At 38.9% G+C, this 23,055-nt stretch overlaps 1 protein-coding gene across 3 annotated transcripts in view; it reads left to right on the top strand.

Moving 5' to 3' along the window:
• The window catches only part of VPS36 (vacuolar protein sorting 36 homolog), a 31,520-nt gene extending 14,595 nt beyond the window's left edge, over positions 1-16,925 (top strand). Inside the window, exons 5-15 of one of the 3 annotated variants that reach the window (XM_058548092.1) lie at positions 480-569; positions 1,302-1,388; positions 7,771-7,803; positions 7,922-7,999; positions 8,649-8,783; positions 10,136-10,201; positions 11,601-11,665; positions 12,285-12,369; positions 13,554-13,630; positions 13,723-13,818; positions 14,275-16,925. In XM_058548092.1, the coding sequence (XP_058404075.1) occupies positions 480-569; positions 1,302-1,388; positions 7,771-7,803; positions 7,922-7,999; positions 8,649-8,783; positions 10,136-10,201; positions 11,601-11,665; positions 12,285-12,369; positions 13,554-13,630; positions 13,723-13,816 (810 nt within the window). In that variant the 3' untranslated portion in view covers positions 13,817-13,818; positions 14,275-16,925. Of the gene's footprint in view, positions 1-479; positions 570-1,301; positions 1,389-7,770; positions 7,804-7,921; positions 8,000-8,648; positions 8,784-10,135; positions 10,202-11,600; positions 11,666-12,284; positions 12,370-13,553; positions 13,631-13,722 lie in introns of all 3 variants that reach the window. The other 2 variants (XM_058548091.1, XM_058548093.1) reach the window with 2 other exon arrangements.
• Positions 16,926-23,055: the final 6,130 nt, after the last annotated feature.

Below are 23,055 nucleotides of genomic sequence, written 5' to 3'. Positions count from 1 at the left end.
ACTAACTGAAGTCATTCTCGCTGTTGGAGAAAAATATCATTGATTTTTTTGTGAGCATAGGCATGTTTTGGCCCTAAGTTCTGGCTTCACATTTTAACTAGACAAATTATTCTCTGCTTCCTTCGTGGATAATGGTTGTATATTTTTCTTGGCACTGTGTCTGTTTCCCTATAGATTGAAAACAATCCACATATGCAGGATTGTTTAAAGTAAGTCTATTTATTTCATTGTCACTCATCTCTTTGTTGAGAATTGCTCACATTCTATAGAAGGTCAGTTCCCTTTTTTTATTCCTTTGTGCTTTCTGAAGTTGATCCAAGAAAAGAACTTCCTTTGATTTCCTTTGATGTCTCTGAGAATTCTAGGCTTGTTGGAAGTGACTGAACAGACCTTTCAACTAAAGAAATGTTAAGTAATGATTTGTATGAGGGTGCCACAGCCTGACTGACTCATTTAAAGTGTATGTATGTGCATAACAGTTTTACAGGCGTTTGTCAGAGGAAATGACACAGAGAAGATGGGAGAATATGCCAGTTTCCCAGTCATTACAAACAAATAGAGGACCCCAGGTATTTTTTAAATTGTTTCTTAATTCAGTATTTTCAGCATTTTACTTGCATCTTCATTAAGGGAAAAGATTTCTATGATTATAGAACTTGCCAGGAACAAAATGATGAAATTCTGATTAAAAATTTATTTTCGCAGAACCTAATTTAGTGCTCTATAGACAGTAAACACGTAGTAAAAATAAATGACTACTTATTAGAGTGATTCTTGGGGTGGTAGAGGTTAGATTCCACTTACTGCATTCTGTTCTTCCTAATCATTTGTGCCATCTGAGAGAACAGACAGTACCACTGGGTGATGTTTCCAGGCCAGTCTAAATTAACCACCAACTGTAGACAGACATTCAAATGTGTAAAAGTAGCTTGTTTGATTAACTGTCAAGTGCCAACTTTTAAACTACCATTTTTTGCACATTTGAGACCCTATTAAAGGTCTGATGCATACATAACAGCTTGCCAAAGAACAAAAAGGAATAGGAAATTTAATTTATATCTAAAATACACAGTAAAATATGCCATTTATTTTATGTTCAGTTATTCCATATAATAATTTGGAGGTCATTATGTATGGCAAGAAACTGACAAATGTTTTGAAAGGAAACTGAATGTAATTGTATGCTGTTTTTCTTTGGTTCTTTGTGGGTCCTTTCCCACCATTGAAAACACAACTGGTGGGTTATAAAAGATTGTATCCTTCCTATTTTGTATGTTTTATTTTCTGCTTTTGTTTTTCAGCCAGGAAGAATAAGAGCTGTAGGAATTGTAGGTATTGAAAGGAAACTGGAAGAAAAAAGAAAAGAAACCGACAAAAACATTTCTGAGGTACCACACAAGTTCCGTTCAGCTGTCTTTTTCAGCCATTTGTATTTATTCTTTTGAATACAGCTTTGACTAATTCCATTTTGTATATTGGAATATATTTAGTTTGCCTGAAGCCAGACGGTCTCTTATTCCATTTAACAGATCTATTTCAGATTGGCATAATTTAGCCAAAACGTGTTTTAAAAACCTTTTCCAAAGAGGAATAAAAAAGAGACACAAATTTGTTTTCTGTGATATTAGAAAACATCATGATTGTTGTCTGTAAATTTTAAAGTCTAGATGGAATTGATTGGCGAATACTCCTAATGAGTTCAAGGTCCTCTGTATAATTATTCTGGATGTTTGATTAACTTAGTTGAGGGAAAAATGCTGTTCTGGGGCCCTTAACCCTGGCCAGACACCATAAAATTTTATGCTGATGACTGACCACTCAGGGACCAGATAGAGAGATAGTTAAGAATGGCTCAAACTAGCCTATCACTTCCACAGGAGAATGACCCTGAGCATGTACATTACAGTGTTTCTGAAACTTCACCATATATGAGGAAATTCAAGTGAAGGAGAAAGAACTCTAGTTAAGAAAACCAGTTATGCATTAGATTCTGCAATTAGTTAATACATCTAAACACATCCTTCGTTTTTCCATGTTTATATAAAAATGGTCTTGAATTTTTATAAAATGGTAGTATGAAGTAGTTCTTTAGTTTTTATAATAGTTTGTAAGTAAAATTCCGTTGATTATTGCTGTTCATAGAATTTCAAAGATCTAATCAATCAAATAAAGTCTAAACTGCAAATAGTTATTGAATAGCTATATTAGTCAAGGTTCTCCAGAGAAACAGAACCAGTAGGAGATATATAGATATCGATAACTACATCTCTCTCTCTATATATATACATAGATAAAGGTATATCCCTATGTTTATATCCCTCTCTCTATGTACACAATGGGATTTAGTATAAAGAGTTGGCTCATGTGGTAGTGGAGGCTGAGAAGTCCCACAATCTGCCATCTGCAAGCTGGTGACCCAGGAAAGCTGGTGATATAAATTCTAATCTGAGTCTGGAAGCCTGAGAACCAGGAGTGCTGATGGTGTTAAGTCCTAGTCCAAAGGTAGGATAAGATTGATGTCTCAGCTCAAAGCAGTCAGGCAGAGAAAGAAGCTGTTCTCCCTTCCTCCAACATTTCATTCCTTCAGGCCCTCAGTGGGCTGAATGAGGCCCACCCACATAGAGGAGGGCAGTCTACTTTACTCAGTCTGCCAGTTCAAATGCAATTCATGCAGAAACACCCTCACAGACACACTCAGAATAAGGTTTGATCAAGACCTGGGCACCCCATGATCTAGTCAAGTTGACACATAAAATGAACCATCATAATCCCTGTTCTGGGCCCACTAATTGAAAAGACAGATTATTGTTGAGAAACCAAGGGTATTTGACCTATCAAGTGCCCGTGGTCTAGGTTTTGCTGATTATATATTTATGATAACATTGTACGTGTTCCTCAGCTCTATGAATTTCCTGCAAATTGGCAGCTGGATCCAGAGGTATGATCAGACTCACGTTTGATCCCTTTGGTAAGACTAGAAGTGATGCTGTATTCTTTGATCAGGAGGCACATCATGTCTTTTTTTATGATGTTAGCGGCTGTTAGTGTTCAGTGCATAGATCTGTCGGTTCATTGGTGGTTGCAAATGGTTATATTCTGTGATTTATTTTTCATTTATTAGAATACTTTTTAAAGAGATGCTTCCCTTCATCTACTATGTGGCTACTCAGTGATATAGTTCATATAGGGAAGCCAGGATAAGTGCTTTTTCCTTTATCATCAGGGTAATAAATTGGTTCCTTATCCTCCCCCAAAGGTGACTACTTAGGTTTTTTTCATATTTTTATGAATTTATAAATTTTAACACATTTGATGGGTTTCAATCAATTGCAGTTATCCTATTTAAAGCTCAAATTGTCCCATCTTTGGCCACTGGGAGTCTCTTCAAGTTGGCTCCTGAGTGCTTTTGATGTGACCTGGTGGACTTTGATAGCTTCTTCACTATCTGGTGTGACAAAAGTTCCAGGACCATCTTGTACATTTCTTGCCCAAGATCTGGAATCAACCGTTATCTGAGAAGCTTTGATTTCTTGTGCTAGGAAATGGTATTTCAGAACCACAATCTACCTGCTAGGAATCTGTATCTCTGCTGCATTGATCTTTATTTCTAGGCCTTTTCAGTGCAAACAGCTAGGATTTTTTGGTTTGTTTAAATATAAGTGGCTCACGAGGTCATACTGATACTTCCTATTCAAATTCAGGACTACACTACCAAATAATTACTAAAGCAGTTAAAAAGAATTTTTTTGTGTACATTCTCCCCATTCTTCCACCTTTTAAAAATAGTTGTATCGTATCTACACCGTCTGAGCATTCAGCCACTACAGACACTCTTTCCCCTCTGGCTCGCATTCAGTCTCAGTTTTACAAGCAACTGCATGTGTAAAATCACAGTCCTTATGTTGCCCTGCTCTGTTCATTTTAGTTGTCTGAAGCTCATGCTTTAGGAGATTTCTCAGAAAGTGCTCATGGGAACAGTATTCCCTGGGTCTGGCGTGGTTGTATTCCTTACACATGAAAGTCAGTTTTGGTGGATTTAAAATCTTTGGCTTATACTTTCTTTCCTTGAGTGCCTTCAATATGTTACTCTCAGGTTTTTGTCTTGCATGAAGTGTTGCTGCCAAAGAGTGATGATAATCTAATTTTTCTCCCCTTAAAAGTCACTTGCTGTTTTTCCTAGATGCCCCTCAATTTTTTTTTTCTTTTTTTATGAAGCTCAGTAATTTTACAAGAATGTGTCTGTGTTTTAGTTATTCTGGGTTGTTATTCTCAGGTACACAATGTGCTTCAATATTTAGTTTCAGAAATTTTTTCTTTTAATTTCATGGACGTTTTTCTATATTATAATTTTCAATAATTGCTCTGATGTTTTTCTTCTGAGACTCCTATTGTTGCCTGTCTTCACTATTTGTGACTTTCTTTCAAACCTTTTTTATCTCCATTTCTTTATTTAGAAAATTTTCCTCTTTTTCACCTTTTGTTTTTCTAAAGATATTATCTGTTGAGTTTATGTACTCTTGGGTTCTGTCTAGTGTAGTCTTTATTTCAGAAATGATTTAAAAAAAAAATTCTTTCCTGAATCCTGGCATCTCGTTTCTCATTTATATTGCCCTTTCAAAGCTTGTGTCATTTTATTAACATCTTTTAGCTCATTTTGAAATAAAAGGCTAAATTTTGATCTGATCTTTGATCATGTCTTTCTGGCATGCTTTCATTGTAACGTCATTATGTTCCTTATTTTCTTACAATAACTTTGTGTGAGATTTGACCTCAATACTTTGCTGTTGCTAATTTTCATGTGAAATTAGTTTTCCTGACCTTTTAGAGGAAGATCTAGTTCAGGCTAGCTTTTCTTCCTCCACGGAGCTCACTTTCTGCTGTGTTCATGCCATGTGTTCTAAAAGGGATGGCTTGCTCTCTCTGATTCCCTGGCCCTGTTCCCATCCCCTGCTTCTATCTGGACCTTTTTTCCCTTCCTCTCGATTATCCCTACCTTACTCAGTTTCTGATTCCTCTCTTAGTAGTTTCTCCGCAGAGTGGGTGCCTGTCCTGGAAGGGAAGCCTGCAGGGTCAGTTTCAAGAGTTCATAGGCTGCTTTACCCCTTCCTGAGGACACCCTGGACCACCCACCATTGAAGTGGGCAAACCCTTCCCAGTTTTAGTTGCTGGCCTCAGATTGGCCTGGTTTACGTTCCAGTGACCACCTGTTGGCCCGTTTGGGGCTCTCTTCTTCTCACACTTATCAGTCGCCCTGTTGCTTCCCTTTTCTTTCTCTGACCTAGGTGGTGATGTCATGCAGGTCTTGTGGCTCTTGGTGGTTTGTCCCCACCTGTTTGTATCTTGAGGTTTTTGTGGATGTCTTGTCCCTTAGTTTTGTAGTATATGTGGGCTGTGGGTTTTTGGTTTTGAGATCTAGTTGGCCTATCTGTTTTTATGTTGGGATTTGGAAAGATTCAAAAACTGTGCTGCCACAGCCACCATCTTCCCGGAGTCCTGGGTTCCTACTATCCAGAGAAGTAATCATCTCAGAGCTCATGACTAGATTTGAACCAGGGTTATGAGAACTCAGGTCTCCTGATTTGCAGGCAAGTGTAGTTTGCTACATCATGGCCACTCTCTTTGACACCCAGAAGGTGCTATCACTGTCCTCTTTCGGTGACTTTTGTTGTCATCCTTTTTTTTGTGACTCTTTTGGAGATGGCATGGAGTGGTGAACTAATTTTGCACTTTGCGTGAGCCATGCCTCAGATGTTTTGGATAGTATGGTGATGAGCCAGCCAGGCAGGCAAACAGGCATTCTCTACGTTGTGAGAAATACTGTGTTAGGAGAAAAGAGTGGCTGTAATAGGAAAACATAACATGGTCCCTACCTTCTGTTGGAGGCAGAGAAGGCTTGTTAGCACAAGTAATGGAAGTGAAGGCCTGAAAGATGAGCAGGCGCTGGCAGGTGACCATAGGGATAAGAGAATCCAGGTAGAGGGAACAGAATATTCAAAGGCAACAGAATCAAGAATATTGAAACTGAAAATTCAAGAATATATTAATAGTTACTGAAACTAATGACCAAAGTAATGACTGAAAGTCAGTAAGAAATAAAGCTATAAATCAGCTTGAGAGTGTATCCCATGGTTTTAAAGCAGATGCCATTTTTCTCAAAATTGGAGTGGAAATTTGACTACGAATGTGCTAGAGGGATAGAAGGTCCTGTAAACTGGCAGATAAAATAATAGAATGGGGATGTGCATCTGTTTTGCATTTATACACGTATTGCTTTCATTTTTATTGTAGGTAGTTTCTCCACCCATTTTTTGGATAGTTGGCTAATTCCAAATTTTAGAATAATAATAGAAAGAGAAATGAGGAAGCTTTTGTTTGTGTTTTATAATTATTTAAAATATTTTATAGGTAATTCTTCTAAGGCACTAAAATATATTTATTTCTCACTGACTATAAGCAGTATGGACTAATTTATATATTCTATGTGGACTTACTATTACTTTTAGCATATTTTTTCTATGAAAATATAAAACAGTAAATAAAGTTACCTACCATATACAATTTTAAAACTGTTGTCTTACAAGTTTCCATTACATAGGTAAAAAAATATACAATATTTTATGTATTCAAAGTAAAAATCTAAGTCTGTAAAGTGTTAGTGTCTTTTATTTTTGAAAACTAGGTTGGTGTGTGATTTGTCCTCCATTTAAATGTTAGAATTGACTTAGTTTCAGAGCTGGTGCCCAGAGTTTCCCACAAAAGGTTTCCTGATCTGCTGGCTGTTGCTGATAAGAATCCAGTGTTTAAGCCTTTTGTTTATCTGAGGAAATTCCTGTTAGGTGTGTGCACATTCCCCTTTGTTTTCAGTACTAGCTTTAGTGGGTAGGCCATAAGAATCTTACACTATTCTTCTAGCAAAATCCTTTTGCAGATGGGGGATACTTTCCTGCATGTAATTAAGATGGGCATGAGCTAATCAGAGCCTGTTGGCCACTAGTCTATGTGGACTGAAAGATTTTTCAATTAACAATTAGTCGCTTAGTAGGTTTTAAAAAATAACATCTGTACATCTATTAGATGTAAGATATTCTACACTAGAAGTATATTGTTGATAACGTAATTTATTTTAAATGTGGCTGATTAAGTTTGAAGAAGCCTTTGAAGTGGATATTCACTGTAGTAAATTAGCAATTGATGGGTTTCATTTAGACACATTTTGGTGGTATTTGAGTGTTTTTCTTTTGTGATATCTACTATAACCAAAGCTACAAGTATAACCTATTCAGTATTCGGAGGCCGAGGTTCAGGAAATCACGCCTGCTATTAAAGCCAGAATTGTTGTGCCCAAAGGAGTGTTCCTGCAGCTGCGTATTGCTGCTTTCAACCAGGAAAGCTTTACAATGCCTTTGGTCTTGACCTCCTATCAGGAAATGGTTTTGGGAAAAACCAGTGACAGATTTTCTTAGTTGTGTCAAAGAACAATAAATAATATTTTCTGAACTATTACTTATGTCACCTTTTGTTTGTTTAATCAATAACTGTTTTAAAGTTGTATTTTATGGTTTGTTTTGGAAAATGTATGGTTTCTTAGCTAAATTGAATTCTTAGAATAAGGTAGATTTATTATTTGTATACATATTTATATAAATAAATTGATATTTGTAAGAGAATTTTACAAGTTTTTATCATAGGGAAGAAAATACAGTGCTTTATTGCTTTAAAACATTTTAATTCTTTAGGCAGATTCCAGTAAAGACTCATTTCTCATTTCAGGCCTTTGAAGACCTCAGCAAGCTAATGGTCAAGGTATATGTCATTTACACCCAGTGAATTCATACCAATTATACAGTTTTGAAAATATATTTTGTTAGCAGACACTTTAGGGACATGATTTCTTTTCTGTCTTTTACTGTTCTCTTGACAGGCTAAGGAAATGGTGGAGTTATCAAAATCAATTGCTAATAAGATAAAAGACAAGCAAGGTGACATCACAGAAGATGAGGTAAATAGGTTGCTTTTTTAAGGCATTAGAAACTAGGTTACACAAATAACACGCTGAAGTTTTGGTAGTTTACCAGTTTGCTTTCTTAATGTAGTGTTTTATTTCTTTTAGGACTTAAGGATATATGAAAGTGCTAAAGAAAAAATCAACCATAAAAAGCTTTGATAGGTCTAGTAGGATTAAAGGATATTCAGTACCTTTTCCTGGGGTGTAGAAAACAGAGATGTTGAAATGTATGAGTGACTGTTTTATACACATCCCTAAGTTTGATATCTGTGTCATTAGATTTTTCTACCATCTGATCACAGCCATTTTCCTTTCTAAGTTTTCGGTGGTATCATTTAGTTGGCATTAAATATAGCATAGTTGTTATCTAAATCTCCTCTCCCACCAAACTTGTGAGGTAAATGGAGTATGCGATATCAAAATAGGAGAAGGAAGAAGAATAATTAGATTTATGCAGGATTTATGCAGGGAACTGCTAGAAATTCACTTCCATATAGTTCACAGTAGAGAAACACAGTAGAGAAAATGGGTAGATATAGAAATAATTGAGTAGAATTGAATTTATGATGGAAGGATTTCATAAGTTGGGGTGGATAGACTGATTCTACATAGTCTTTTTGTGTATTTTCTTTTCTCATTATAGACCATCAGGTTTAAATCCTATTTGCTGAGCATGGGAATAGCTAACCCAGTTACCAGGGAAACCTACGGCTCAGGCACACAGTACCACATGCAGCTGGCCAAACAGCTGGCTGGAATATTGCAGGCGCCTTTAGAGGTACAAACAAAACCTAAATAGTCTTTTTAAATTGTGTTAAATTATTTCCATGTCATCAGAAATCATAAGAAGAGCCTAACTCCTTTCATGATATGGTTACTAGTCAACGAACGTTATTTTTTCTTTCAGGAATATTAAATTAATTCAGTGTACTTATTAATGAATTCTTTGTCAATAATCTTCTAAATTGTTTTCAATTTCCATTTCAGATATCTATAACTTTCGAAATCTATTTGATATGAAGTTTTTATCTCTTATTTTCAAAAGGAAATCTATGATCTCTCTATATATAGATATATTGACATATATCTAGTCTTAATATATAGTGTACTGTTAATAATTTCATAATACAGACTCATATTCTAGTCTAACATTATTCAGGCAGTCAAAACTTTTATTTATTAAAGCGCTTGTATTAAGAAATATTTCACACATATGATAAAGTAGAATAATATAATGAATCCCTGTGTGCCCACCATCCAGCTTCATCTGTAAGCCAAATCCAAGACATCACCTTGCTTTATGTGTAAATATTTCAGTATGTAATTATAATGATAAATATGCCTTTAAATGTAATTATAATCCCATTTCACACCTAAAAGTTAAAAATAATTTTTTAATATTATCAACTATCTGGTTAGTGTTCACATTTTTTCTTACAGTTGGTTTGTTAAATCAGGATACATAGCAATTGGTTGATTTATCTCTCAAGGTTTTGTTGTTTTTTTAATTCCATGTGTTTCTCCTTTTCCCATGTCTCCCTCCTCCCCCCATAATTTATTTATTGAAGAGACTAGTAGTTTATCTTATAGAGTGTCTTAGAGTCTGGATTTTGCTGACTTGTATATTAACATGCTTCCCTGTCCTATGTATTCCTTGTAAACTGGTAGTTATATCCAGAAGTTCTTTTTTTTCCTGACAAGAATATTTTATAGAGGGTGTTGTGCATTTCCATCAGGAGGTATATAACGTCTGATTGTCTTTTTTTTGTGATGTTAGCAGCCATTGACAGTCATTATCTAGATCTGTTCCTTTGTTAGGGCTTGCAAAATGGTGATATTCTTATTTAATTCTATGATTTCTTCTTCATTTATTAGCTGGAATAACTTAAAACATTTAAATGCACTTTCTGAAACATGGTATAGGGCCCCTCTTTTCATTAAGTAAATGTGAAAACAGTAATAATGACATTAAAGTCCAAATATTGAATCTGAAGTGCCTCGTGGTATCTGAACAGGTTCTCCTGTTTGTAAATATAGTTTTTAAAAGCTTAAGAAATTTTATGATTTCTGTTAAGAAATGCTAATGTGCTAATTATAACATAATACTTCTTTTATTGCATATTTTAACAGGAACGAGGGGGAATAATGTCACTCACAGAGGTGTACTGCTTAGTAAACCGAGCTCGAGGAATGGAAGTAAGAATAGAATATTTAGATATTCTTTTAACTAAATATAGACTTTCTTAATGTAATACAAATTCCCCTATAGTGAATACAATTTGAGGAAGGGTTGTGACTGTCAAAAGTATTTTGAAAAGCAGTGTGGTCCAGTGAACAGAACATTGCCCTAGGGTCTAGGAGGTGGATCCTGCTCCTGGTTTTGCCAGTGATTTGCTGAGTGACCTTGAGTAGCTTACTTAACCTCTCTGGAACTCAGTTTTCCTACCTTTAAAATAAGGGTTTGGACTCACCAATACTTTTCAGCTCTAATATTCTGTGTTTGTACTGTGATTAATAAGGTTGAGCATGATGCCCTTTCTCTGTGGCAGTTAACTGTTTGAATTAACTGGGATGGATACAGATTGCCTGTAGATGATACAGAGGGGAAGCTGCCCTGCTCCTTTGGCTCTGAATCAGCAGCGGCCATTCTTCACCTCTCATTGCCCCTTCATACCCTTGGCCTCCACGGTTCTGTCTGTGCACTCTTTGTGCCCTCGAAGTCAAATACAGTTTTGTGGTGTCAGCAGTTGTGTCCATGCAGATGACCCACACCTGTCTCTCCAGCACTCATCCTGGTCCCATGAGTTAAGCCTCTGCTCTGTTTTTATTTGAATAGTCATCATAACTGCCATCAGTGAGTACTCACTGTCCACCAGACACTGCATGGGTTACCTCATTTATCCTGCCAGTAACTCGGTGAGGCACCTACTTTTACTATCTCCCTCTGGGGGATAATTTGGGGATGAGGAAATTGAGGCTTAGAAAGATTAAATAATTTGACCCAAACCGCACCTAGAGACAGTGGTTTGACAGGGATTTGGACCCAGGCGGGGCTGGCTCCGGAGCCATTCTGTGTGACTCAGAGCTGTGCTTGTCAGCCACCACTTGGGCTCATTGTTAAGGCCGCATGGTCCAGAAGGGTAGCCGCTAGCTAGCTACATGTGACTATTGTGAACTTGATGTGTAGTTAATCCAAATTGAGATGTGCTGTAATTGTAAATTACACACCAGATTTAGAAGATTTAGTTCAGAATAAATAATTTTTTATGTCGATTATATGTTGAAATTTTGGATCTGTTGGGTTAAATAAAATATATGTATTAAAACTAATTTCACCTATTTCTTTTTATTTTTTTAGTGTGGCTACTAGAAAATTAAAAGTTACATATATGACTTGCATTATATTTCTCTTGGGTAACACTGCTTTAATGAATAGAAGTCTGCTTAGTCCTTTTTGCCTTATAGTGATTAAGGCACCTAAAATCCTTGATAAGTGATAATTTTTAAATTTCCTCTTCTGTTTTAGGGATCATTATAATTATATAGCATCATTCTATTGATTTGCAGTGTAAACTGGATTTTTTTCCCCCATTAGTTGCTCTCACCAGAAGATTTAGTGAATGCATGCAAGATGCTGGAAGCGCTGAAATTACCCCTCAGGTAAAAGAACCTCCGCGGGAAGTTTGCCGGCTATAGCCACTATTCCTCACAGAGTAGACAGGCAAGCCCTGCCAGGCACCATCCTGCGGGGCCAGCCAACATATTGCCCCTCTTGAAATTACATTCTGTGTGAACAGAATTCACTTGGCACTCACGCATCTCTGTCATCCTGGCTTCCATCCTGACTGGGGCTGTGCGTGGCCTGAGGGGGCTAGTAGTCCAACTGTTGTCGACTTAGGGCAGTGAGAGAAGAATGGAGGCACCTCCCATGAGGTCAGAATAACCAGCCCCTCTTCCCCTAGACATTTTGTGTTAGTCTCTGGAGACTTAGAAGTAAAATGTTGAATTGTGAATTACATTTTCCTTATCCTCAGGTTAAAAAAAAGTAGCCAGACGTTTTATTTAGCATCTGGATTATAGTTCATAGTTTTAGTAACTGTTTATTTATGAGCTTTTCAGTTGTGCTGTAGTTGCTTGTGGTCATTATGTTTTAAATGTTGTTTTGTGTTAATATTGCCTTGATACCTGGGCATAAGAGAAAGTAAAAAATACTTGCACCTCCTCAGGGGTTGAAGATCCCAGATACTCACGGCTTTGTTCTCCCGTCTGCGGTTTGTAGGCTCCGAGTTTTTGACAGTGGCGTCATGGTAATCGAGCTTCAGTCCCACAAGGAAGAGGAAATGGTGGCCTCAGCCTTGGAGACAGTATGTGAACCGGGTTCCTCCAGTTATTAGGCCTTGCCACCAAGACCCGAATGCTTAGAAACTTGAGAAACAGGATTTCCTTTTGAATTTAACTTTACTAAAAAGTAATATTTGTAGACCCGATTAAAGATGGTTTATCAAGGAATAAATAGTAATCAAAATTATACTTTAAAAGCTTTTTGAAACTTACCGACACTCATAACATCTTCTAAGTAAGGAGAATTAGAATTAGTGAGGTGCTCTCTTTTCGTTTGAAGCTCAGTGTTGAGAACAAGTTTTTAATTTTTTAATTAGAATGTTACCCATGATTGAACTTTTTCTTTCAATAATACCTACATAAGCAGCATTTTAAAACATCACAAGTTGTTTTGCAAAATAGTTGCTTCCAAAAAATATGAAAAGCAACTATAGTTTAGATGGATTTTACTGGCCAAACTGCTGATATTACTCATTAGGATACTTGAAATAGTACTGCCTTCATAGCCTCTGCAGTGAGCCCGAATAATTTAAATAACTCACATTTATTATGCTTCTTATTTTAAGCTAGGTGAAAACCCCAAGTCTAGATATTTCTACCATGTTTTTTTTTTTTTTTTTTTTGGTGTGGAAGATCAGCCCTGAGCTAACATCCATGCTAATCCTCTTCTTTTTGCTGAGGAAGACTGGCCCTGGGCTAACATCTGTGCCCATCTTCCTTCACTTTATATGGGACACCGCCACAGCATGGCCTGACAAGGGGTGCATTGGTGCGTGCCTGGGATCCGAACCCAGGCCGCCAGCGGCAGAGTGCGCACACAACCGCTATGCCACAGGGCCGGCCCCCTCTACCACGTATTTTAAACTGAACCTATAAAGTTCCTCACTGGAGCACATAATAGGCACTCAATTAGAATTTGTTATATGTTCCTTTTCAGAATATCGAATAGTTCTTTTTAGGCTTTATGACAGTGCCTTTGTTACATCACAGAGGGCTTCGTGATAGTTTAACTTCTCTATTTCTTCTGGGTCCTTCAGCTTTTGTAGAATTAAACATTAGTGAAGAAGATTTAGTTCTGTAGTGGATATTCTGTGGATTTAGTAGAAAATTCAATAAATTACTTCTTGATTATGCTGGTAGACATTGTCCCTAGGTTGGTACCTAGATGGTCTACATTATCATATTTTTTCTGCTCTGTTTCTGTTAGGTTTCAGAAAAGGGATCCCTAACGTCAGAAGAGTTTGCCAAGCTTGTAGGAATGTCCGTCCTCCTGGCCAAGGAAAGGTAAGTAAGGCCCTTCCTCTTCATTACACCTTGTGTTTGTGTTTGTGTTTCTGAACGGACAGATGACTGTGGGTTTTTCCCTTGATTTCTAGGTTGCTTCTTGCAGAGAAGATGGGCCATCTTTGCCGAGATGATTCGGTGGAAGGCTTGCGATTTTACCCGAATTTATTTATGACACAGAGCTAAAGGTTTTGTATTTGAAATACTTCTTGTCCATACACTTGCATCATGTGGAGGTTGTCTGACATTGAGCTAAGGGTAAACCCTGATAAACTGAGCATTTACTGGAACTTTGCAGTATAATATAAAACCCTTTTAATTTCTCCATAAATATAATGGTTCAGGAAGTTTATTTAGGATAAATATAGGAAAATACAGAAAAATGAATGCCAATGTGAATTTGAAATCATGCTACAGTTGTAAAGAATCCTCAGAGTTTAACTTGAAATATGATGGATTTTAACTTGATCCTCAAATCTGACCATTTTTTAAAGAAGGGAATTTAGTTCACGGGGGGAATAAAGGAGAAGTTGCATGTTTGGACAGGTTAGGTCATTATTTTGGTGTGACTAAAATTCACTGAATTATAAATGAGGTTTTTTTCTGTATCTAATGTGCCCATTTTGGGGGGTTTTCATAAGCAGGTCATACCTATGGTGTAGCTGAAGAACCTGCCAACATTGGAACAAAATATCAAACTGCAGAGTGCCAAATGAGGCTCCTCCTAAGGGCTTTTCTTTAGAAGCAGTCACAAGCATGTCTTCAACAGACCAAATAAAGCACTTAAAAAAGGAGAGAATTTTATTTGACTTACGTATATATAATCTGAGTAGTTTCTTTCTTTCTTTTTTTTTTAAGTGATGATTTCATAGCTGGCATTTAAAGAATGCAACTATGTCATTTTGTTTAAAAAATGCGGTGGATTTTGAAACTGCATTAAAGAGCTGTGTAGACATGCCCAGAGATATGATTACAGATTTGGGGAGTAGACGGCTCAGGAGTTCCCTAGGATTGTTGTGTAGGCCGAGGGGCCGGGAGGACCTTTAACTAGCTTACCAGGGACCCTGGTGCTCTTTGACCTCGAAGTCAAGGACAGGAACATAGAGAGTGGAAAAGTAACATCTTCTTTTCCTTCCCTTAGGGAGTTTCAACACTGAACTTTTAAAAATCTTTCTATCATATTCTAGCAATATTTTTTTTTCTTTACCCCACACATCATAAGTTGTGTGGAGAAACTATCTCGCTAAAAACTATTACTGAGGTAATAAAAACCAGCTAATATTGAATTTATATTGAGTTTTTAAGCAGACTTGTCTGCCTTCATATGATACCGCTATACAGCATACAGTGTGATGGCATTACCTCAAACTCAGGGACCCCACAGGGACAGAGGAGACCCTCTTTCTCAGACTGAGTTGGTAGTGGAAGGTAGGGATGGTTTTTGGCCACACCTCTGAAAGGGATAGTATCTATATTGAGAGAACTGCTGAGACCGGGAGGAGGGGATACCCAGGTCCACAGTCTGGGATCCCTAAGACGTTCTCACTGAGTGAGGTGGAGGGCCACTGCCAGAGGCTACTGCAGATGCCCTTTGGGGATGTTGCAGGACCCTGAGCTGCAGACCCAGGGAATCCCTCCAAGTGCAGCCAGAGTCAGTCCCTGATCCCTGCCAGAAAAGTGGCTGTCGCTGCTTCGCATCTGCCAGTGTCATGGGAATGTTGTGGCCGAGGCATCCTGCCTTAGTCTTTGTTCTCCAAATCTGTCACTGATTCTCCGTTGTGATGATAGATCCCCTAATTCTCCCACTGCTCAGCCTCAGGTTTGTTTTGGGGACATTTCGGTGTCTGGCTGCCCAAGTCTTTTGGGCCATTGTGTAAGCTTGTTTGTATGTCACTCCTCTCTCTGGGTTGCACTCTTTCTCTCACACTGCTCTGGCATACTTGCACGTGCACATACACGCATGTGTGCACACACACACACACACAGACTTACATGATATCTTATCTGGCTAAGGTTTTTAAAAATTACAAAGATAAGTATGTGTTTCAGCAGTTGGAATGAGTTGCCACTGAGGTTGTTTGAGCTACGGGATCTAGCTCTAATGGTTTGGATTCATTATAGAAAACTCCCATAATTCAACGTATTGATTTACATTAGTGTCACAACGCATTAACAAAAATGGAACAATCTGAATAGTATAAAGTGAACTAAAGAGGAAAAAAAGTAACATGAATATATTTTGCAAATGTCACATTAACTAAAAAACAAATATGATTGATTTTACTGTTTTATTTTTAAAGTGGGCATTCTTCACTGTTTCCAGACCTCTGTATGTATATTTTTATCTCTTTTCTTTTTTTGCCAAATAAGATGTTATTTTGGTCCTCTGTTGGTAGAGGTTATGTTTAAATACAGCCAATCAGGCCCTAAGTGTAAAAAAGTTCTTTCTGTATTGGTGCTTACCACTGGTATGGTTATTATTTTTGCTTTCCTAACTTTGCTCTTAGGAGCATAAATCTGTTTGTAGCTTTCAATGGTAATGGAATATTTCTAGTCAGATACTGTCAAAAGTTTTTTTTACATTGTACGAGTGAAGATTGCTTTCAGGGTTAAATGATTGGTATTAATGTATATAGAGTAAAATTATTGCAAAATTTAAAAATGATTTTTCTTGGTGTTCTTTTTAAATACTCTGAAAAATATATGAAAATGATAAACCTTTAGTCAGAATAAGCGAATATGTTACAATTTTTTCGTTTAGATTTTATAATCAAGAGTTGATTATAAATATTTTTGATCTCAAGCTCTTACTATTTTAGTTGTTTTAAAAGAATGGGAAATGGCTCATGAACTGTTTTTTCTAATTCTTGCTGTGAATTCCAGTGTTGATTGACCATGTGTGTTCATGTGAATGTACTGTCTCTTATTCCCTGTTACCTGACGAATCTGACCAGACGTGGATTCATCGTCATCATTCTCATGCTCAGATACTTAAAATGGTTCTCCTTTGCCCAGCAATCTCAGAGTTTTCATTTTGGTACAGTAGAGACACAACTTATAAGGTGGTCAGGTTTTAAAGACTGTGCTGAAGACTGCCTAGGGATGAAATCATGCATGCTCAAAATGATCCTTGAAAATCGCTTAACTTGCCAATAAAGTTCTCTGTATAGTCTTATAATTAGAATCCCTGTGGTGTGATACATGAGTATATTTTATGAATTTAGTAGGTACAGTATGTAATAGAAACTATGTATGAACAATAGACTTTATAGCACCAATAAACTATTTAAATGCATGTCTTTTTTTTTTTTGCCAACAGTATGGTTGAACTTATGTAAATTTATTGCCAATCCCATCCCATTATCTAGAGTGTAAGCTCCACAAGGAAGAGATATTTCTCTGGTTTATTCATGGTTAGATCCTCAGAGCCCAGAACAGGGCCCTGGCACACAGTACGACGCAGTAAATAGTTACTGAATGAATTAACTCTGATGTATATACCTATTTATAATTTGGCTCCACCTTATCCTACTTTTTATCTCCCATTCAATTCAATAAAGAAAACACTTTTTTTTAAAATACATACTGAATTTGTGTGAGGAACTTTGTGTGCCACTGGTGGGGATACAAAAGTGAATAAGATACAGCCCCAGCCCTTAAAGAGGTTGGCCTATTGGGGCAGTAGACATGTGAGCAACCTTAATTCAAGATGAAATGAAGTATGTGCCGTGGAGGGGGTACAAGTACCATGCTGTGGAAGACAAGGAAGGAGCCCTTAGTTTTGATGGAGGGACTTGGGAAGGCCTTGTGGGAGAGGAAGAGCCTGGGAAACTAGGCTCACAAGGACCAAGAGATGGTCAGTAGGTGGAAGGCATTGGTCAAGGGAACAGCATGGGGTGTGCCTCTTCTTGTTCCTGGGACACTTTCCCTTGTCTATCCAGACTTTCTTTCATTACTTCTTCCCACTCACCCACCCCCATGCGCACTAATCAAAATCATACTTTGCTCAATTCCAGCCACTCTAGAAAAATCTGTTTCCAGTACACAACTCTACTATTTCTAAACTCCATAAGAGTTATTGTCTGTCTTATATACTTGACTATATTTTATCTTGTTCTCTAACTGTTGTCTTGATGCCATAAGAAAATAGAGAAATCAGGTTTCTTTGAGTTTAAGGACTGTCACACAACACTTCTTTTGAATTCCCACTGGCCTAAGTCAGTGATTGTACAAGGTAGATCCTAGTTAAGTATTAACCAAATTGAGTGATTTTGGATTATAATGTGTCATGAGTGACTCACAAACCTAAATCAGTGTCCTTTACTCCTCTTCCTAAGAGGCTTCTCAACCAGGCTTGTCAGGGCTCAGCCTGTCTGAGATACGCTTACTGAAATTCCATGACATGGGCCACATCCATGATTTGCGTAGCACTCCAAAAAAGTCAGGTTAACACACATGTAAGAACTTGTTATTACAGTGAGAAAACTGGGTCATTCGTGTTCCTCCTTGTGCCCTGATATTCATGAGTCAGTTAAAGCTTTTCTCTCAGGGTATTATCTAGGGAAATAAAAGATCTCTCCATTTGTATAAAGGACATTATTGAGATAGTGAAGCAATGTCACACAGCTTGCACAAGATCATTAGACCAGTCACTGACCCAGAAGGAGAATTCAAGATACATGGACAGCCAGCTTGTTTAAGTTCGATACTGACAATACCACTGTTCTTTTTTGTGTGTGTGTGAGGAAGATCAGCCCTGAGCTAACACCTGCCAATCCTCCTCTTTTTGCTGAGGAAGACTGGCCCTGGGCTAACATCCATGCCCATCTTCCTCCACTTTATATGGGACGCCGCCACAGCATGGCTTGACAAGCGGTGTGTTGGTGCCCGCCAGGGATCCAAACCGGCAAACCACAGGCTGCCGCAGCGGAGCGCAAGCACTTAACTGCTTGCGCCACCAGACCGGCCCCTCCACTGTTCTTTTGAAAGCTTTTTTTTCAAGTCAATGTGCCTTCTTTTAGAAAAGATTAAACTATTTTAACTGTCCAATAAAGACAGTAATACAGTTTGGCAAGAATTCTAATTAAGGCAATAATGACCAAGCATCTCAATAAAGCTGTTATTTTAAAAATGACCCATTGATCCAGCCACTTGCTCCTGGATTGAGGTCCTTGCACCCCACAAGAGTGGGTTTCTAGGGAGAGTGTGTGTCTGAAAGGTTAATACAGAGCAAGTTGCTTTCTATATGTTTCACTCAGTCACCACACAACTTTGATATAACCGATATTATATGCCTTTTACAGTGGAGGAAAGGAGGAACTAAGTAATTTGCCCAAGGTTACAGAGGCAGGGCTGGAATTAATCTCAGCTTTATCTAATCCCAAAGCCCACTCTTTCTACTGAGCTTTTGCTTTTAAAACTGAAAATGCCAGGGACTGTGGCATGCATTTGAAAAGGAATCCCAACTTGAGCTGATGAATGGATATTAGACTAGATAATTCTACTGTCAGTGAAAATGGAAGATGACTTTCAGGCCTTTTTTGAAACTTTGGATAGATTTAATTAGTACTGCTAGAATTAGTTATTTGACAAGATAAATACTTAGCAAGTTTGATACCTCTGATAAACTCTAATTGAATAATTCTGCTACCTTTTAAAAGATTAAGTGATAGATTCAAGGACCTGCAAATGCTATATTTTTTAAGAGTTTTAAAAATTGAGGTAAAATTTACAGTGAAATGCACAGATCTTAAGTTGGATGAGTTTTGACAAATGCATAATAAATCCATGTAACTCACACCAACCAAGATCTATCCTTACTAAAAGTTTCCTGGTGCCCCTTTCCAATCACCTGCTCCCCAAAGGTCACCACTGTGCTGTGATTTCCACTACCACACATTAGTTTTGCCTGTTAAGTGGTATATTTTGTGTGAAAGAAAAGCAAATGCAAAACTCTATGGCACCTTACAGCGTACTCAAAAGCAGCCACAGCTGTTAAACACGGTGGAGCTCTATCCTCCCGTGTTCTTTCAAAAAGACAACTTCAATGCTTGTGGATTAGAGTTTTTAAAATGCTATTTTAAATTTAATTAAATAATCAGTTCTGGCTCCTGAGAAAGAAAAACGAATATGCACTTTACCTAAATTGCTTCCTTTTGAAACTCTTTAACGACATTTGGGAAACCAATTTTACAGGCCACCGATTATGCACTTCAATCACTTACTTTCATGTTCCCCCAGAAGAAAGTGACACTGGGGAAGTGACTGTATTTGAAATATTGGGAGACTGCTGGCTCGCCCTTAAAACCCGGGTTCCGCCTGCGGGCTGTGGGTTTGTGTGCGTTAGGGGCTCTGCACCCCCTTCCCGCAGGCCCTGGCCGGTCATGCGCGTTTCCTGCCCGGTTTCCCGTCCAGCAGCGCGCTAGCCGGGCGCGGGCAGGAAAGGATGCGCTGCCCAGATCGGGGGCGGGGGGCAGACCTCGCCGCTCGCCAAGGTCCCCCGCCCTCCGGGTGCCGCCCTCCCCGCGCCGTCGGGGGCGGGCCCGGGTGGGGCTGCGGCAAGCGAGCGCAGCTGGCCAGGGCGCGCAGTCCCGGGACGCGGGATGCTCGGCGCGCTGTCTCGCGGCCCCCGAGGCTTCCTTCCTGACGCTCTCCTCGCCACCTCGCTCGCCCCGGCCCGGGCTGCTGCGCCCACCCGTCCCGAGAGGTAAGAAGAGCCTTCCGCGATCCGGCGGCGCTTCTGTGCCGCGAGGACTCTCGGTGGCTCCGCCGGCGCCGGGCAGTGCGCCCGGACTCTGCCGCCCCCACCCTCCCCGCAGCTTGAAAGCACAGGTGGACGGTGCCGTTCCCTGGACGTACCCAGTCCCCTTGCCTCCCTTCTTGGTGCTCAGCCTCTGCCGCCGAGGAACACGCTTTAAAAAGTGTGCGTCTCCGTATTTCGGCGTCCCGGCTGGAACGTGAAGCCGGCTCTCCCCTGGCGCAGGTGTTGCCGAGGGATGGAGGCTGACCGGAGACGGGTGTTGAGTCCGAGTTGGGACCCAGGAAGAATAACGTGTAGGGATGCTAAGCGTTTCAGAGCAAGTTTGCGTCTTTCCAAATAGAAATCCTTTTTGAGATATAAGCATTTCAAAACAGTCCTCATTTTAAGAGGGCTTTGTGCTGACGACACGGGCAGGGCTGGATTTCCAAACAAGAACTTGACTTGCGGGCCTTTAGGAAGCTGAGTGGAGGTGGGGAGCGCCTAGCTCCTAGGGAAGCTGCATCCAGCCCGTGGGACCAGGGCAGAGCCGATCGAATATATAAAGCTTGTTTACACGAGCTGCGTTGGAATTAGGGATTTCCTCCTAATAAATATTGTTATTAGATATACACACACACGAGCGTGTGCGTGTTTGTCAGAAGGGTCAAAAATTACTTTGCTTATTTTTATTTTCCGTTTTATTCTTTGATAAGTCATTGGTCCTATGGACTTAGCGTACTTCATTTTCTTTTTCTGCAGCTATGAAGACCCTGTGGGGGTTTATCTTAGCTGGTTTCGGCAAAAATATGGTATCTGAGCTTGGCGTGATGCTGTTAGCCATTGAGAATATTCACAACTGATACCTTTAGAATTTGCCTGTAAACGTTTATGTAAATACTGTATAGAAGTATTTAAAAATGTGTATGAAATATTCCTGAGTTTTTATTTTCTCAAAACGATTCTCAAGCCAAACATTGTTAAATAGCCAGTACTGTACTGGAAACAGCATGTTGGAAGAAAAGCAAGCAAGGTAAAAAAAAAGAAAAGAAAATTAAAGAAGCACGCTATCTTTTAAAAAAAAATTGTAGTGCTTTTTGTCTAGCATTCCATTCCGTTCTGGGGTGCTCTGTTAATGTCTTCACATTAGTTGTTGAGCTAGTAAAAATTCAGCATTTATTTTCAAAAATTTGAGAACATTTTAAAAAACATCCTTACGATTTTCAGGTAGGCTGGTTTATTTTATAATTCCATTCAGCTCTAAATGTAGATTATCACACAATTTTGTGTTTTACTGGTCATTTAATCACAAAATCAGTTGTGATCAGGAGCTTCTTTAAGAAATGGTTGTCATGGGGAAGCAAGCAAATTGGGAGAACCGAGTGCAACTTTTGGGAGCGGGGGTCGCTTGCTCTTCCTTACTTTGGTTACTGAGGATCAGTGACTTAAAGGGAGTGTTTAAATTGCCCTCAGCAGCCACATTTGCCCAGGAGATATGATGATACTTGCCTGCTGTCTTTGGCCAAGTTTCCCAGTCCATGTACTAGGAAAGGATTGGGTCAAATCTGTGCCTAATTCCATCCAGCAAAATTGAATTTTCTTTTTCTGTTGGGGAGGGGAGGGAGCCTAATCATTTGCATAATTACACTTCAGATCTCCGCTTTCCTTAAGGAAGTCCAGTATTTCCTGTGTTCAACCAATTTCTATTGAAAGAAAGCTCGTAGAGACACCAGTTCTCTTTCCATTGAATTTTTTATTATTTCCATCAGTCCTGGGGCCGGCCAGGTGGCACAAGCGGTTAAGTGCGCACACTCCACTGCGGCGGCCCGGGGTTCGCTGGTTCGGATCCCGGGCGCGCACCGACGCACTGCTTGGCAAGCCATGCTGTGGCAGCGTCCCATATAAAGTGGGGGAAGATGGGCACGGATGTTAGCCCAGGGCCAGTCTTCCTTAGCAAAAAAAATAGGAGGATTGGCAGATGTTAGCACAGGGCTGATCTTCCTCACAAAAAAATAAAAATATATTTTCATCAGTCCTTCTAATTCCATTAATTTCTGTCTTATCTGAAGGGATGTAACATACATATATTTGGAATATAGTATACTTATTAAAATATATTAACTGTGGATAATGGGGAATGTAAACATTAAGAAAATATATATTTGGTTATGTTTAGTAGCCCATAGTTTACTAGACTCTGGTGTGGAAAAAACTGGCTCTTAAATGCCCTAAGTCTTATTCTATCGTCTAATAGTCTGTCTGTATCAAAGTAAGTCCCTCCTCTCGCAAGAACCACAGGCCAGCAGGGTCTATTCCTGCTCTCTGAGGTGGTCTGGGAAGATTGCTGCATGAAATCATCTCTATCTCCTGATGCATACCGGCAGGAACAAGTATTGGAAGACTGACAGGAGATGATAATTGTTATTTATGTTTTCTCTTTAGAGTGCCCTAAACAAGGGAGTCCGGGCCACAGGGAGTTCACATTTAATTGTAATACTCTGGGTATCTTTTTTAAAGGTCCAATAGTTTTGATGTAGCTCCTAGGCATTAAGAAATGAAGCAAGCCAGCTAACACACCAATTGTGCAAGAAAGACAGTATTAATAAGCCCATTTGGAAGCAAGGCAGGTCTACACAGCATAATGCAAAATGAAAGTTTGACAAAAATTTAGTAAATTGATCAGTGTGAA

The sequence above is a fragment of the Diceros bicornis genome, chromosome 9 (genome assembly GCF_020826845.1).
Source record: "Diceros bicornis minor isolate mBicDic1 chromosome 9, mDicBic1.mat.cur, whole genome shotgun sequence".
NCBI lineage: Eukaryota > Metazoa > Chordata > Mammalia > Perissodactyla > Rhinocerotidae > Diceros > Diceros bicornis.
This window is presented reverse-complemented; position numbering and strand designations above follow the sequence as displayed.